Source organism: Rhinolophus sinicus, chromosome 4 (genome assembly GCF_057876585.1).
Source record: "Rhinolophus sinicus isolate RSI-liver-muscle chromosome 4, RSI-T2T, whole genome shotgun sequence".
In the NCBI taxonomy this organism is placed as follows: domain Eukaryota; kingdom Metazoa; phylum Chordata; class Mammalia; order Chiroptera; family Rhinolophidae; genus Rhinolophus; species Rhinolophus sinicus.
The window spans coordinates 86,552,808-86,568,385 of NC_142504.1; the positions used below are offsets into that span (position 1 = coordinate 86,552,808).

Genomic DNA, 15,578 nt, shown 5'->3' on the forward strand with positions numbered 1-15,578 from the left:
TAAGGAATAGCAAGTGTCAATGTAGCTTCTGTAATGTTGCTGATATCAGGGAAGCTGTGAATTAAAAACAAATTTTGATCCTTCTACTTTGGGCTGCATTAGACAAGTAGAGGCAAATGATGTGATTAGTCAAATTCCCTTAAAAAAGTACTATCTCCAAAACATTAAATATTTATATTCTGATGAAAGAACTGTGATATCAGAAGGTGAGATATCAACTGAGGGTTGCTAGATGGGAGGTAGGTGGGGATAAGGGGGAAGGTGAGGGGATTAGAAAACAGTCAGTAACCACAAGATGGCCATGGGGTTCTGAAAATTAATTTGGGGAATGTAATCAATAATGTTGTAAAGATTTGGTAGGGTATCTGATGGACAGTTGTCTCATTAGGGAGACTACCTCAGGGATGGTGTAGATGCCTGATCACTGCATTGTACACCTGAAGCTGAAGGTAAACAATAATGAATGTCAACTAAAAGTTTGTGTGTGTCTGTTTGTGTGTATATATGTATATATGTATGTATATGTATGTACTTACAAGAAGCGGAGTACAGCATTAGGAATAGAGACAGTGGAAATGTAATGGCTCTGTGCGATGTCAGAGGGATAGTGGATGGGGGGAGGGGGTTTCACACAGTGTGAGGGATATAAATGATAAACGTCTAAGTATTACTTTGTCTTGTGCACCTGAAACTAATAAAAAAAAAAGGTGAGATATCAAAGTAGAGGAGGGTATTATAGGATATAATTAAAAAGAAATACTATGAATAAGAATTTAGAACATGGTATAAAAGTATGGTGTTTACATAATTAGATTATTTACATACTTGTTTTTAAAATTTATATCTTAGTTTTTCCCCTAAAATAGATATCAGAGAAACCAAGAAAATATGCCCACTAAAATACATCAAGCAAATAGATAATTGGAACCTTAGAAAGATTTTGGCTCTGAATTTCCGATAGTAAGGTGCAAAAGTGAACATACTAAATTACACTAAGTCCTAGTGATGAGGAAACTTAAAACCATTCTATTGCCACAGGAGAAACAATTTTTTTCTTGCATTACCTTCTAAAAGAAGTTTCTGAAATGAGGTCATTTATAGTGGACGTTAAGTAGCCTAGTGGACAATGTCCTTGGTGAAATTTTACAAAATATTGCATGAGACTTATTTATTTAAACATAGTCAATTACATAATACTAAAATGCAAGTAAATAGGTAATTTTTCAAGAGGTTGAGTTTACTAAATTGAAATATGTATGACACGTGACCTAACTTGGTACAATGGAAAACTTTGAGATCCAGGAGGAAGGATGGACAGCCCTAAAATTTTTCGTTTGAGTTTCATAAAAATGCATGTAAACTTATGCAACATAGTGAAAGAGTTGCTAACAATGCAAATTCAGAAAACAAAAAGAGAAATCATATCACATAGCACAGATGATACTCAGGTATGGGCCAACCTCACCTTTTTCATAAAGCTTTGTTTTATGATCTTATCTATTACTGGTACTCTTGAATTTAGGATCAGGATACTTTGGAGAAACACATTTCTTTTCTGGAACAATCAACAAATATTCTTCAAAAATGTAATTGAAGTAATTTGAGAGTCAAAGCCACACAACAGAATCAATAATAATTTGATATTTTTGTCTAAGGATTAATTTAATGGCTACTTAACTGGGTTTTTTAAACCTAATAAACTAAGATAATACTCTGGATCGAGCTTATTTGATTTATTTTCATAAAATATGCTCTTTTACATTCAACACTGAGGATCTTGTGATTTGAGATGGTAGATAACAGTGAATCAGTGAAAATATGCAGAAAAGTATAATATGATATTATACTTCATATATTACAGAGACTATTAGTAGCAATGACACAGAAAATTTGGGTGCTTAAGCAATCAAGATTTGTGGGGTCTTGATAATTCCAGTGAAATAAAAATGCATAAACATACACTCTAATTATTGTGCACAAACAATTAAAATGAAGTCCATTAAAAGCATTTGTGTTGGGATGTAAATTCTTAAGGGCTAGTATAAAATAATTTAACATGAATAGATTTTGTACTAATAACAACAGAAAATTAGTCAAAGTGAATCTCAAATATAGTACTAAAAAAATATGCTGTGATAAACCATTCTATGGGAATATCTCTTTGAATTTCTTAATCAAATTCAACTGGAAACATACAATTCAATATTTTGTGTTGCACTATACTTAAGGAGTCTCCTGGCTTAGATACCCAAAGTAACTGGAAGAGCTATACACAAAGGGTGCTAAAAAAATGTATACATATTTTAAGGAAGGAAAACTGCATTAAAGTTGTAATACTCAATATATACCAACAACAAAATATGAATACAAGTCATGTTTGACTTCTGCAATTACAAGAGGTACTCAAAGTGGTTACCATCAGCATCCAGACACTTATGATTACGGTGAACTACTGCTTGAGCAACACTGACCAAAGTGTCCACTTGTATACAATTTTTTGGCACCTCTAGTATATAGCTCTGTATCATAAAATGATACATTTTCATTTTATAATACAGAATCCCCTACCAAATAATCCTACACTTAACAATTCCATTTTGAATGTATATTAAAAACTTCTTTAGGTTGCCTTGTTGACTTGTGAAGTACTGCAGAATAATTTGCATGTAAAAACAATCATATACTAAAAATCATACATTTTTTTCATGTCTACCTATACTGAACACAATAGAAAAAAAATTGTTTAATGTTTTTTCAATATAAAAAATACCTGTGGATGTTATATCAAAGTGAAATTATGATGGCAAAAATATTCATGTACAATATCTACTTGTGATTACTCTGTCCTACTCATGACTTTTCCTGTCTGTTTTAGATGAGGATGAGTATGCAAAATGACACATAATCCTCCCCAACCTCCAATAATGAAGCGATACATAAAATAAATCAAAATTCCAAGTATCAACTAGATGGTACACTTAATTTGCTATTGCCAGTAGTACATTACTGACTAACGTATAAAAAAATGTATATGTATAAACTATAATATCAATTTTCATCCATGTTGTTCACTTATCATTTATCATTAGGTCTTCTATTATTACTTAAGCATTTCATTTCCCATAACTTGTCACCTCAATAAATCATAATAATCAGGGAACATGTTATATTTTCCTAATTAAGAGGTCAGACAACTCTTCTATTTCTCCTTACTACTTTGCATAATGTTATACACATTATACATATATTGAATAAAGAGTGAATGAAAATTATTAAGTTAAATTTAGTAGTATTTCTTTACAGCGTATTTCCTTCAAGATTAGTCTGTAAAACTGCTTGACTTTGAATTAGTCAACTTTTTGTCCTTCTATATGCATAGCACAAGATTTATAGCCAAGAGATGTCTATTGAAGTAAATAAATACAATTAATTAAAAACCCCATGAATGGCCCAAATATGCCTTAAAGAAATTAAGAATTCTGCATGAAATGATATTTCTCTAAAATAATGATTATTAAAAAATTTATACCATGAAAATTCACATAAATTTTACCAAAGAACAGAATCTCTAAATAACATTAAAAGATTAGGAAGAAATAGTAATGCCAGATGATGTTAAAATAAAAATCTTACTATATGATATTATTTTTTTTGTTATTGAAAGAGAAAGGTGGCATATTGTGCTTTACACTCTAAATGAGACATAGTTTTAACAGGAATTTTACATCGATTACTAAGTGATTCTGAACCAGGTGTCAATGCCAGGATTCTAGGCTTTTACACTTGTTTGGATATCCTTTTTTGTCTGTCATCCCTCTCCTATTGGGTAGCTGATGATAATTTTTAAATAACTCAGTAATAGGGAAAATGGCTTTATTTTCTTCAAGTAGTCTCTCCTTCTCCCTTATACGATGCCACCTCTATTGTCGTAACTTAGTTTGATCAGGTACTGCTACATCATTTTCATTTTAAAATGGCATGCACCACAAACTCTGACTTCAATGGAGTCCTTCTGAGAAGTAAGCAAATACTTAAATGTAGAGTTCTGTGATTGTATAGTATAAACATTTGGGGCAGCTTTTTTCAGATGATGTGTTAAATAATATTTGATTGATAATATTTTCAGAGTTCAGATTTATTGACTGGTTACTATGAGTCAGAAATAGTTTGTAGAGCTTTACATGTGACAATTTGTATAATTCTCACAACTTTATAAATTAAAATTATCATCATCTCAGGAGGAGGTATCTCTCAGTATAGGCAGGTGAAGTGACTTGCCTGGTCACACAGCTACAAAGTGGTGCATGCAGGACTCCAACCAGGCTCTCTGGGGACCAAACCTTGTTCTCATTACCATCTAGGCAGACTGCTTCTCTATAAGAACAGTCATTTTTCGCTTTAAAAATATGACAGATATTTTTGCAAGCCAATGTAGAAAAACTGATAATAGACAGTGGATTTGTTACTTTTGTCATTTCATTTACATCTGAAAAACTACTTCTCATATATGACATACTGTGAAACCTCTACTCTCTATACCCACTCCTATTCCGTAGCACCTAATAAGTGAGAAGCACAGATCACAAACACTAATAGTATTGGCTTTTATAGAGTCAAGAGAGAGAAAACAATAGAGAAAATTCCAATACATTTCTGCTCACATACATAAAACACAGAGAAATAAAAAAAATACATTGTAACTGCACGCACTATTTCTAGGTGTAACAATTAGAGAGCGAGGTGAAATATAATCAAGTTAAAAAAACATTGCTATCTGATTTTCACCTGTAAGTAATCTAATGTCAGCATACTCTCATCCATCTATAAAGCCCAGCTGACTATAAGAGCTCATTACCATCCACAAGCACACAGATATATTGAGTACACAAAGCTTTATATTTCATATGAAGATCTTCATTCCCTGCACTTTATTTTCAAGGCTTCCTATCTGTTAACCATTGGTATGAAAATGGTGTTACTTAGATAGATCCATCCATTTCCTCTCATTTCACAGAAAGCCATTCTCATACCATTAAAGCAACAACTGGTACTTCAGTTCAAGACTTGATTGACCTTATATCCACCTTCAGTAGTGACAGAAAGAAAACAAACATGCATGAGATGCTTGGTTCTCATGGGATGTTACTCATATCACCCTCATTTGCTACAACATGGTACCATGTGGGCCTGTGAGCACTGGTTTCACAAGGTATTCCTTATTGAATAAACAAAGGGGATAAATACTTCAGGGAGGTGAAAAGGAGAAGGGAAAAAAACAAACAAGGCAAACAAAAACCCCTTTGACCTGACATTATGGAAAAAATAAAAAAGACACTAAGATGAAAAAAGAAATAGTGCCATGGTTTACATGTGGGATTTTGATGGAGCCTAGGGCTGTGTTTTAATTCAAAACTCACCATCTCAAAACCACTTCTTTTCATCCGCCTGCAGGACTTGAGGTAAGTACGTATACGTTTTCTGGCACGCTCTTGATACTCAGGGAATTGTCGCCTGCATGAGTCAATGATAGCCTGGATCTTTTCTTTGGGCTGCTTAGAGATTGGGACCATTCGGTCCAAGTTTTCATCTACAAACAGCCTGACAAACATCTGTTGGCAAGAGGGAGACAGAGGAGAAGGGTTTGGAGGGCTGCTCTCTGCTGTTTCTAGCTTCCTGTCTTGACAACCGATAGGAAAATACTCTTTTCTGGTTTATTCACTGGAGAACTTTGCAATGGAAAGCCAGAAATTTTAAGCAAACACCCTTTAAAAGACTTTCTAAATGGTTGGATAAAAAATAGAGAGAGAAAAAGAGAGAAAGAAAGGCAGACAGACACAGACAGACAGAAAGGTATAGACTATTGTGTAGAAAAAAATCAGGAAATAACAGCAGACTGCGACAATTAAGCACCCCATAAAGTTCTCTATTAATGATAAATACGACTGCAACATTGCTACACCACACAGTGTACTAATCTCTGAAAAGAAACAATCGACTCTTTTGTCATGCATAATTAGATAAGCTGAGAAAGCAAAAGAAATAAATGATGACGGGCGTACTCTTCGGAGAAATAAGCTGAGGCCCCCTTCATCCACTAGGTAAACATGCATACTCACACAACACAACTCCAGTTTTCAGCTCACATTTGGCTTTAAAATTCTAAACAAAACACAGCAATTCTGGTGTCTGGTTGGCAAAGTGTGTTTCATGTACTTTTTAAATCCTTCTGTAAATTAAACAAACATGTCTCTAAAATATCCACATTTACCAACAAGCAACAACATGAAAGTGAAGTGGTAAAAATTAAGCCACACTGGAAGTGTGGCAGAACTCACATTAAAAGCTTTCAGCCGCTCTGCCTCAACACCATCTGTCTCGTTAACTTTCTCAGAATCATCATGGTCATCGTGGTCGTCTTCATCTTCATCGCCCCGGTTTAGCGACAGGTCCTCTGCACCTCTGTCTACACTCTCATTTTTGCCAGAGTCGTAGCTTGAATAACTATGTGCAGGAGACTGAAAAGAAAGGAGGAAATTGCTACTTTTAAATTAATTGCAAAAGCGTATGCATTTTGTTTTATTTTCAATTTCAACCATTTCTCAAAAGTCTTGTTTAAATGAGTTGATTTTAGAGCTGTGGCTTTTTAAATTTCAATCCAAATTAATTAAAATTAAATTAAAAATTCATTTCCTTAGTCAAACCAGTCACATTTCAAGCGCTCCACAGCCACATGGAACATTTCCATCACTGCACAAAATTTACTGAATTTAGCTTTTTGAGAGCAATTACTGTTTCTACTCAATATCCATGTTCCAAAGAAAAGAAAAGAAAAACTACCCTGTAATCAGTTTTTAAAGAGAATCATTGAATCACATGTTCTTCAAAATGGAAATGACCTCAGAGCTTAGTCAGTCTAACTGCATTAGTATTCTTTAAATAGATAAGGAAACTGAGGGTGTATATGTGTAATTGCCTTGCACAGCAAGGACTATACAAAATGTTATTGAGACTAAGGGTGTTGTTTGTATACCAACATGCTTCTAAAGAGTTTTAAATTGTTTATGAGTCTTGAGATGGCACCTGATTTTGGTTTAGATAAAAGGAACCAGGATTTCTCCAAATCATCTGTCAAGCTTAGCGTTTCCTAATGCATAAGAAATGACGAATATCAACCAAGACAATTTTCACAAATTGATAATTGTGACCAAGACCAACTATGGGTCCTGCTGTGCCATCTCCTACTTCTCTGTTAGCCCAGCATCTTTTCCTTTCAGAAACAGCCCCTGCTTCACCAACCGAAGGTGCCAATCCTATGGGCATCAACCCTTTCTACTCGAGGCATACGTCCCTCAACTTCACCTCTAGGTGAAGAAAGCTTCCCTATAACTGAAATCAAGTTGAATCCAGCAGAGCTAAACAAAACAGAAACAGTCCTGATGACATCATTTGAACATCTAGATTCAACTGTGCCTGAAATTAACCCATAGACACTTTAGTTGTGTGATACCATATATCCTCCACCCTCCTCCTCATTTTATTTTTTGGCTTAAATCTAAGTTTCAGTCACATAAAATTGAGGCTGTAGTGATACAGAAATCAATAATTATGAGGCTAGATTAATGACACAGATTTTACACACAATAACCTAGACACATAGGTGGCCCCAACTAAATAAATAATATTTGTAAACAGCACCAGCTATTGTCAAATCTATCAGCAAAGCCAAATCCTTTTGAAAGATGTTTACAAAGTGAAATTTAAAATTAACGGTGTTCAAAACTGCCTCCATGCAATAACATGTGTAGCATGCTTTAAGGATCACACTAATATAACTATATAATCAGAGGAAGGATAATAAAACTAGAATAGACCACTGACATTAAAAGTGAAGGTAAAGCTTCTGGTCAAAATGGCAGAGTAGGTAAATGCTGTGCTTACCTTCTCCCATGACAATATAAAAACTACAACTACACAATAACCATCACTGAGAATCGCCTGAAGTCTAGCTAAACAGACGTGTAACTAAGGACACACAGAAGACACCTTGAGACTGGTAGGAGAGGCAGAGAGTGGAACAACCTGGTTCTACACCCATAAGTAGTCATTAAAACTCAGGAGGGATATCTTGGCTTCGGAGACCCCCCTTTCTGAGGAATGAGAGGTCCCACACAAGGCTCCCCAGCTCAGAGATCTAGTGCCAGGAAGAGAAGTCTCCATAACTTCTGGCTGTGAAAACCAGTGAAGATTGTGGCTGAGTGAGAAGGAGGGTGGCTGAAATCCCAGGTATTGCTCTTAAAGGGCCCGCCCAGGAACTCACTTGCTGACAGGCTCACTCGCTCTGAGCTCCAGTGCTAGGGCAGCAACTTGAAAGGCACCAGAGATATTATGAGAGGAACTGAATTGTCTGGCTCCTGCGTGAGGGATGGAGGAGTGACTTTCTCCCAGACAGAAGTGCTGGCAGAAGCCATTGTTCCTTTGTTGAACCCTCCCCACACCCAGCAAGGAGACATAGGCAGCCTCCATATATGAGTCTCCATCAACTTGGCTAACACCATTCACCCCACCCTGGTTATTGTCTGAGACCCCCACCCCAACCAACTAGCTGGACCACTAAAGCCACTTCCAGTGGCTTTTGTGTATAAATGGCTTGCCCTGGGTCATGCTACAGACCTTCCTAAAATCTCTCAAAGGTTGACAAACCCCAAAGAAGCATCATCTGGCACTGGCGTGTCCCATACCTCTTGCTAAGCAGCCCCAAGCCTAGCACAAGTGGCAGCCAGACTCAATTCACAGCTCAGCCTCTCCCAGGCATCTCCAAACCCAGCACAAGTGACAACCATCTGCAGATCACTTTGTAGCTCATACCAAGTCAACCCAGGCAGGACACAGGCAGTGGCTGAACTTGGCCTCCAACAGAGTCCCTCCCAAGTGGCCCCAGAACCAAGACACCTGGTAGTCAGCTTCAAACCATAACTGAGAAGCACACAATAACCTCTACAAATGGCATATCTAAAGGGAAGACTTGGCTGGCACCAGAGCCCTGTTAAAGTGAATCCTGCTCTGTAGGGTCAGCCCCTGTACAACAGCTCTTCCAATGTAGTCATGGCCAGTCCTCACAACCAATCAGTCTGAGGTCAATCCTTTCCACTGAAGTGACAATAACAGCAACCAAGGCTCAACTATAACAGGAGGGCACATACAACCCACACAAGGGACACACCTGGAGCATCTCACTCAGTTGATCAGGGAGACTGGGTTCTACAGGACCCCTACTTCATAAGGCTACTCTACTAAGAATGGGTGATACAGCAGCCCTATCTAATACATAGAAACAAACACAGGATGGAGCCAAAATAGGGAGACAAAGACATGTCTCAAATAAAAGAACAGAACAAAGCTCCAGAAAAAGAACTAAACAAAATGTAGACAAGCAATCTACCAAATGCAGAGTTCAAAATGCTGGTTATAAGGATTTTCAATTATCTCAGGGATAATTTCAATAAAGAGATAGGAAACATAAAATTGGAGATAGAAAACAAACAAACAAAACAGAAGTGAAGAACACAATAATTGAAATGAAGAATACATTAGAGGGAATCAACATAGATTAGATAAAGATTAGATTTATCTAATCTAACCTGATTAGAGGATTGAATCAGCAATTTAGAAGTTAAGGGAGCATAAAACACCCAATCAGAACAACAAAAAGAAAAAAGAATTTTTAAAAATGAGGATAGTTTAAGGGGCCTCTGGGACAACATCAAGTGTACCAACATTCACATCATAGGAGTACCAGAAGAAGAAGAGAAAGAGCAAGGAATTGAAAAACCTATTTGAAGAAATAATGATGGTGAAGGAAAGAGACATATAAGCCCAGGAAGCACAGAGAGTGCCAAACAAGATGAACCCAAAGAGGCCCACACCAAGGCAAATAATTAAAATGGTAAAAGTTAAAGACAAGGAGAGAATCTTAAAAGTAGCAACAGTTATCTACAAGGGAGCTCCTGTGAGACAGCTGATTTCTCAGCAGAAACTTCTCAGGCCAGAAGGGAATGGCATGAAATATTCAAACTGATGAAAAGTGAGGACCTAAAACCAAGATTACTCTACCCAGCAAAGCTATCATTTAGAATCAAAGGACAAATAAAAAGCTTCCTAGACCAGAAAAAGCTAAAGAAGTTGATCACCACCATTTCAGTATTACAAAAAATGTTAAAGTGACCTCTTTAAGAAGAAGAAAAGAAGAAGAAGAAGAAGAAGAAGAAGAAGAAGAAGAAGAAGAAGAAGAAGAAGAAGAAGAAAAGATTAAAAAACATGAATGATAAAATGGCAATAAGTGCATATCTATCCATGAAATTACTTTAAATGTAAATAGATTAAATGCTCCAATCAAAAGACATAGGGTAAATGGATTAGAAAGCAAGACCCTTATATATGCTGTCTACAACAAACTCACTGCAGAGTGAAAGACACATACATACTGAAAGTAAAGGGATGGAAAAAGATTATTTCATGAAAATGGCAACAAACAAAAAAGCTGGAGTATCCATACTTATACTAGACAAAGGCTATAACAAGTATAACAAGAGACAAAGAAGGACCCATTAATCCAATTTATGGGAATTCATCCAAAGAAACCTAAAACACTAATTTGAAAACACATATGCATCCATACTTTTATCGCAGCATTATTTACAATAGCCATGACAAGGAGGCAACCTGGGTGTCCATCAATGGATGAATGGGTAAAGAAGAGGTGATACATATATACAAGGGAACATTACTGAGCCATTAGAAATAAAAGAAATCTTGCCATCTGCAACAACATGGATAGACCTAGAGGATATTATGCTGAGAGGAGTAAGTCAGACTGATCAAAACAAATACCATATGGTTTCACTTATATGTGCAATCTAAAAAACAAAGTGAACAAATAAAACAAACTCATATACAGAGAACATTTTGATGGTTACCAAATGAGAGGGTAGTTGGGGGGACGGGTGGTAGGGGTAAGAAATTAAGAGGTACAAATTGGTCGTCACAAAATAGTCGTGGGGATGTTAAGTACAGCATAGGAAATAATAGTCAATGAAACTGTAATAACTATATATATATAATGTCAGATGGGTGATTACAGGGTAATCACTCTGTAAGCTATATAAGTGTCTAATGACTATGTTGTATACCTGAAACTAATATAATATTGTATGTCAACTTTTAATTGAAAATATTTAAAAATTATTTTAAAAAACAGTGAAGTAAAAATTTAAAAACCAGCATTTTTGTACAGCTCAAATCATTCAAAAGGTGGAATTACCTAATAAAATACAAGGCAAATATTCTGTAAATTTGAAAAATGTGCCATCTGTATTTTTAAATGGCAATGTGCAACATTTGAAAATGTTATAATATACTGTACTTATCTGAATGCAAATATGCCAGACTTATTCTTTCTACACACCCTGAGACACACAAACCAGCTGTCTGCTGCAAACAGAACCAATTGGAAGCATGAAGGATGGTCCTTGTCACTTAGGGTAAAGAAAGCCCAATCTTATCAACCGTAACAAATGTACCATTCTGCTGAGTGATGTTGATAATGAAGGGAGGTTATGAATGTGTAGGGGTTAGGGGTACATGGGAAATCTCTGTACCTTTCTCTAACTTTGCTGTGAACCTAAAACTGTTCTAAAAAATTAAAAGTCCTTCCCCAAAATGGGAAAATGTGTGTATTGTGGTGATAAAACACAATCACACATTAAAAATTACTATACAGGCATCCTAATAACCCACATAAAATATGGCAGTCATTACCCCATATATCCAGCTTGCCTTAATAAGAACTTTGGATGACCATACCCTAGGAAGCCTTCATTTAAGAAGCAATTATTTTCATATTCCAGATATGCGTCTAAAAAATCCAAATGAGATCTTAATGTTATACAAAGACATTAAAGATTCACAACTTATGCTCTGGGAAGATGCATGCCTGTTTACCCTTAAAACACGGGTGTTGGTTTATGGGGATAAGGTATATTTTTGCCTTAGTTATATATTCCATTTGTTCCTCTTGAGATAACATGTGGCCCTCCTAAGCAAAGACCCTCCCAAAAATACATTTGCACTTTCTTTTATCATATGTTCCCAACGTTATATAACTGCCATCACTGGACCTAAAAAAAATCTGCACAGGGAGGAAGCTAAATCTGTTAGTGTGCTCTGTGGCCAGAGCATCGGATGGCTCAGACAGCAATACCACAGTGCTCGATAGGAGATGCAGCTGGGGGTGGGGTGCATTTTTGATATACAGCCAAGAGACAAAACTTTTATTTCCTCATTATGCCCTAAATAAGGGAAGAACCACATGAATTCACTGCCAGGAATCCACCTTTTCATATTTTCTATACATATCTCTGTCAAGGCACTGATTACAAAGTACTGTAGAAGTTAGCTTATATGTCTATATTCCACAGAGATTAAGACTTACTCAGGGTTGGGGTCACTTAGAGACCATGCCTCTTCCATCTTTATAACCTTGCACAATATCTAGCACATAGTGGAAATAAACTAAATATTTTCCGAACATTTTTACAGAAGATGATTTAATTTTTTTAACTGTTATTTTAAAGTATATCTTGCCAGTTACTTTTAAAATTTCAGTATTCATTATTGAATCTACTGGGCAATCTTGGCATCATTCAAAGTGTGATGACCAGACAGAAACTGTGCATTCTGACATGATGTAAAAGGAAGCATGCAGCATCACTTAAAAAGCAAGCTCATCAAAAGAACAAAAAGAATTTGAATCTAATCCAACCAAAGTCTAAAAGCAGTAGTTCTCAAAGTGTGCCTGCTAGATTGGCAGTATCCATACTTCCTGGGAACTTATTAGAAATGCAAATTATTGGCCCTCATCCCAGACCAACTGAGTCCGACACTTTGGGACAGGACCCAGCAATCTGTTTTAACGTGCCCTCCAGGAGATTTTGATGCACATTCGAGTGCCAGTAGTCTGGAGCTGATTTTCATTTATAGGAAATAAGGCAGATAAAATAACAAGTTAATGACACTAGAGAAAGCACAGAGACAAATTCAAAATATGATATTGTACAGGACAGTTGACTCTAATTCTGCAATAAATTAGTGACACGGGAAAAAATGTGACATAGATTTAAGAAATGTACTAACATTAAATGTTTTTGACCTTGCTCGTATCATAATTCAAATAACCCCAATGCAAAAAGTCACTTTTGAGAAAATTGGTAATATTTGACTATGGATGGGAATATTATATAACATTGATTTTTCACTAATTTTATTAGATGGAATGACGTAATATTTGGTTAGTAAATATTTGTGTAAGAAAATGGCCACATTTGTCAGAGACACAAATTGAGGAATGAAGAGATGAACTGACTTGGATATCTTGGATTTGATTTAAAATACTACAGGGGGAGAAAAGGAAAAGACTGAAAAAGCAAACAAATGCGGAAAGTCTTACTGTTGAATTTGGGTGATGGATACTAATAGTTCTGTGTATTATGTCCTCTATTTTTAAATACATTTTAAACTTTCACATAAATTTTAAACTTTATAAATTCTGTGATGTTTTGCATGTCCTCAATTTTGAATATTTTTTATGACAATCATTTATTCAACAACATTTAAAGAAGCATTACTTTATGCTTAGAGCACTATTCTAGGCTCATAGGATTGAATAAATTCAAGCTTTGTGAGGCCCGAAAGTTATAAAATTTGGAAAGGGGCTCACTTGAAAAACTAGATACAAAAATAAATGTTTAAAATGAGAAAAATCATTTAAAAATTACAAGATTCTAAAAAGTTTATAAATGCTACAAACATCACAATAGCGGAAAAACTATTTTAAAAATAACTCCCTGGTCCATCTCTGTAATACTGTGTTCTTTCCACATTTCTTGGTAGCAGGCTTCTTTTGTGTGTGCATGTGATGATAATTTTTTATTATTATTAAAACTTACTAGGGTGACAATGATCAACAAAACTACATAGGTTTCAAGTATACAATTGTATAATACATCATCTATATATTGCATTACAACTGCTTCTTCATGTGACAATGCTTTTGTATTAGCATGTTCTACAGAGAAAAAATAAAAATTACTCAGCCTTTACTTTGACCTATTTGATGGAAATGTATCCTTTATTGTTGAAAGTTTAGAAAGTTTCCTTTGCTTTTCAAATTGATTGTTGCTAATAGCATGCAAATTGTTAGATTGTTCTGTTTGAGGAAACTCTTAATTAAGTTCCTTTCATGTCTGAACCATGAATCTTTAGAGCATTTCAAGTTTTCCTGGGAAGTGACTGATAATGTCTTCATTAAAGTAGCATTTATGAGTTTTATATTTTCTTCATTAATATCAGTATTTTCTGTCATATCCCATCAGAAACTTAAATTTCCCAACATGTTAATATAATTAATTAATTCCTCTTCATTAAATTTATTTTTTTTCCTTAAAGAAATACTGCCTTTAGTAAGACCTGAAATTTTTTTTATTACGAGTCACTAACTTCTCAGTGTCAGAATAGCAAGGCCTATTGATTTCACTTTTATTGATTTTTAAAATATTCCATTAATATTTTATCTGAGTTTTCTTTCAATCCTTCATTAAATAAAGACAACAAAATGATATAGCCTTCACATATTTCCAAATTAGGAGTAACTTCTCATTTTATCCAAAAGATCCAAAAGACTTTTTCACATGACAGTTAAATGTCATATTCCACTGTGTGAAGGGTACACAAGATATATCTGTATTATTACTTACAACTGCACGTGAACTGACAACTATCATTTGTATAACCATGGAGTGGTATTTGTTGTTTGGTTTACTGGTTTACCATTGTGTATACACTTTCCCATGATTTAGATTCATTCTTCTTAAGCACTTTTGGATAAATCAAGTCACATTTGACATTTTATTTTGACATTTTCCAAGCGTTTGTCCAAAAACGAATCAAATTTAACATTTACTTTGAAGATTCTCATGAAATTTTTGTTATTTCAGAATTACTCCATTTACTCATAACATCTGAAAGGAAATCTCTTTCACTTAATTTTAAAACCACATCTACTTTTTTGGCACTTCAAAATGATATGAAACACTTTTTCAAGCCTGTTCTTCTGGATGTTGGTTGGCTAGCACAGTGGTTCTCTGATTTTGGCATGCATCAGAATGACCCCAAGGGTTTTTTAAAACATTGGTTGCTGGGCCCCATTCAATAGGCTGGAGTGGGGTCCAAGAATTTAGATTTTTAACAGGTGTCCAGATGAGACAGATGCTGCTGGTCTTAGTCCATCTGGGCTGCTAGAACAAAAATACTATAGATTGAGTGACTTAAACAACAAACATTTATTTCCTATAGTTCTGGAGGCTGGGAAGTCCAAGATCGAGGTGCCAGGAGATTCAGTGTCTGGTGAGTACGTGTTTCCTGGTTTATAGATGACCATCTTCTCTCTGTGTAATCACATGGTGGATGGGGCAAGGAATTCTCTGAGGTCTTTTTTTAAATAAAGCCATTAATCCCATTTATCAGTA

The 15,578-nt window shown here is 35.3% G+C and overlaps 1 protein-coding gene across 6 annotated transcripts in view; it reads right to left on the reverse strand.

Moving 5' to 3' along the window:
* The window catches only part of NOL4 (nucleolar protein 4), a 309,725-nt gene that overhangs the window by 84,039 nt on the left and 210,108 nt on the right, over positions 1-15,578 (reverse strand). For 4 of the 6 annotated variants that reach the window (XM_019740844.3, XM_074340175.2, XM_074340176.2 and 1 more), the window contains exons 7-8: positions 6,336-6,515; positions 5,418-5,609 (exon numbers count right to left, since the gene is read on the reverse strand). In XM_019740844.3, coding sequence (XP_019596403.1) covers positions 5,418-5,609; positions 6,336-6,515 — 372 coding nt within the window. The remainder of the gene's footprint in view (positions 1-5,417; positions 5,610-6,335; positions 6,516-15,578) is intronic. The other 2 variants (XM_074340178.2, XM_019740845.3) reach the window with 1 other exon arrangement.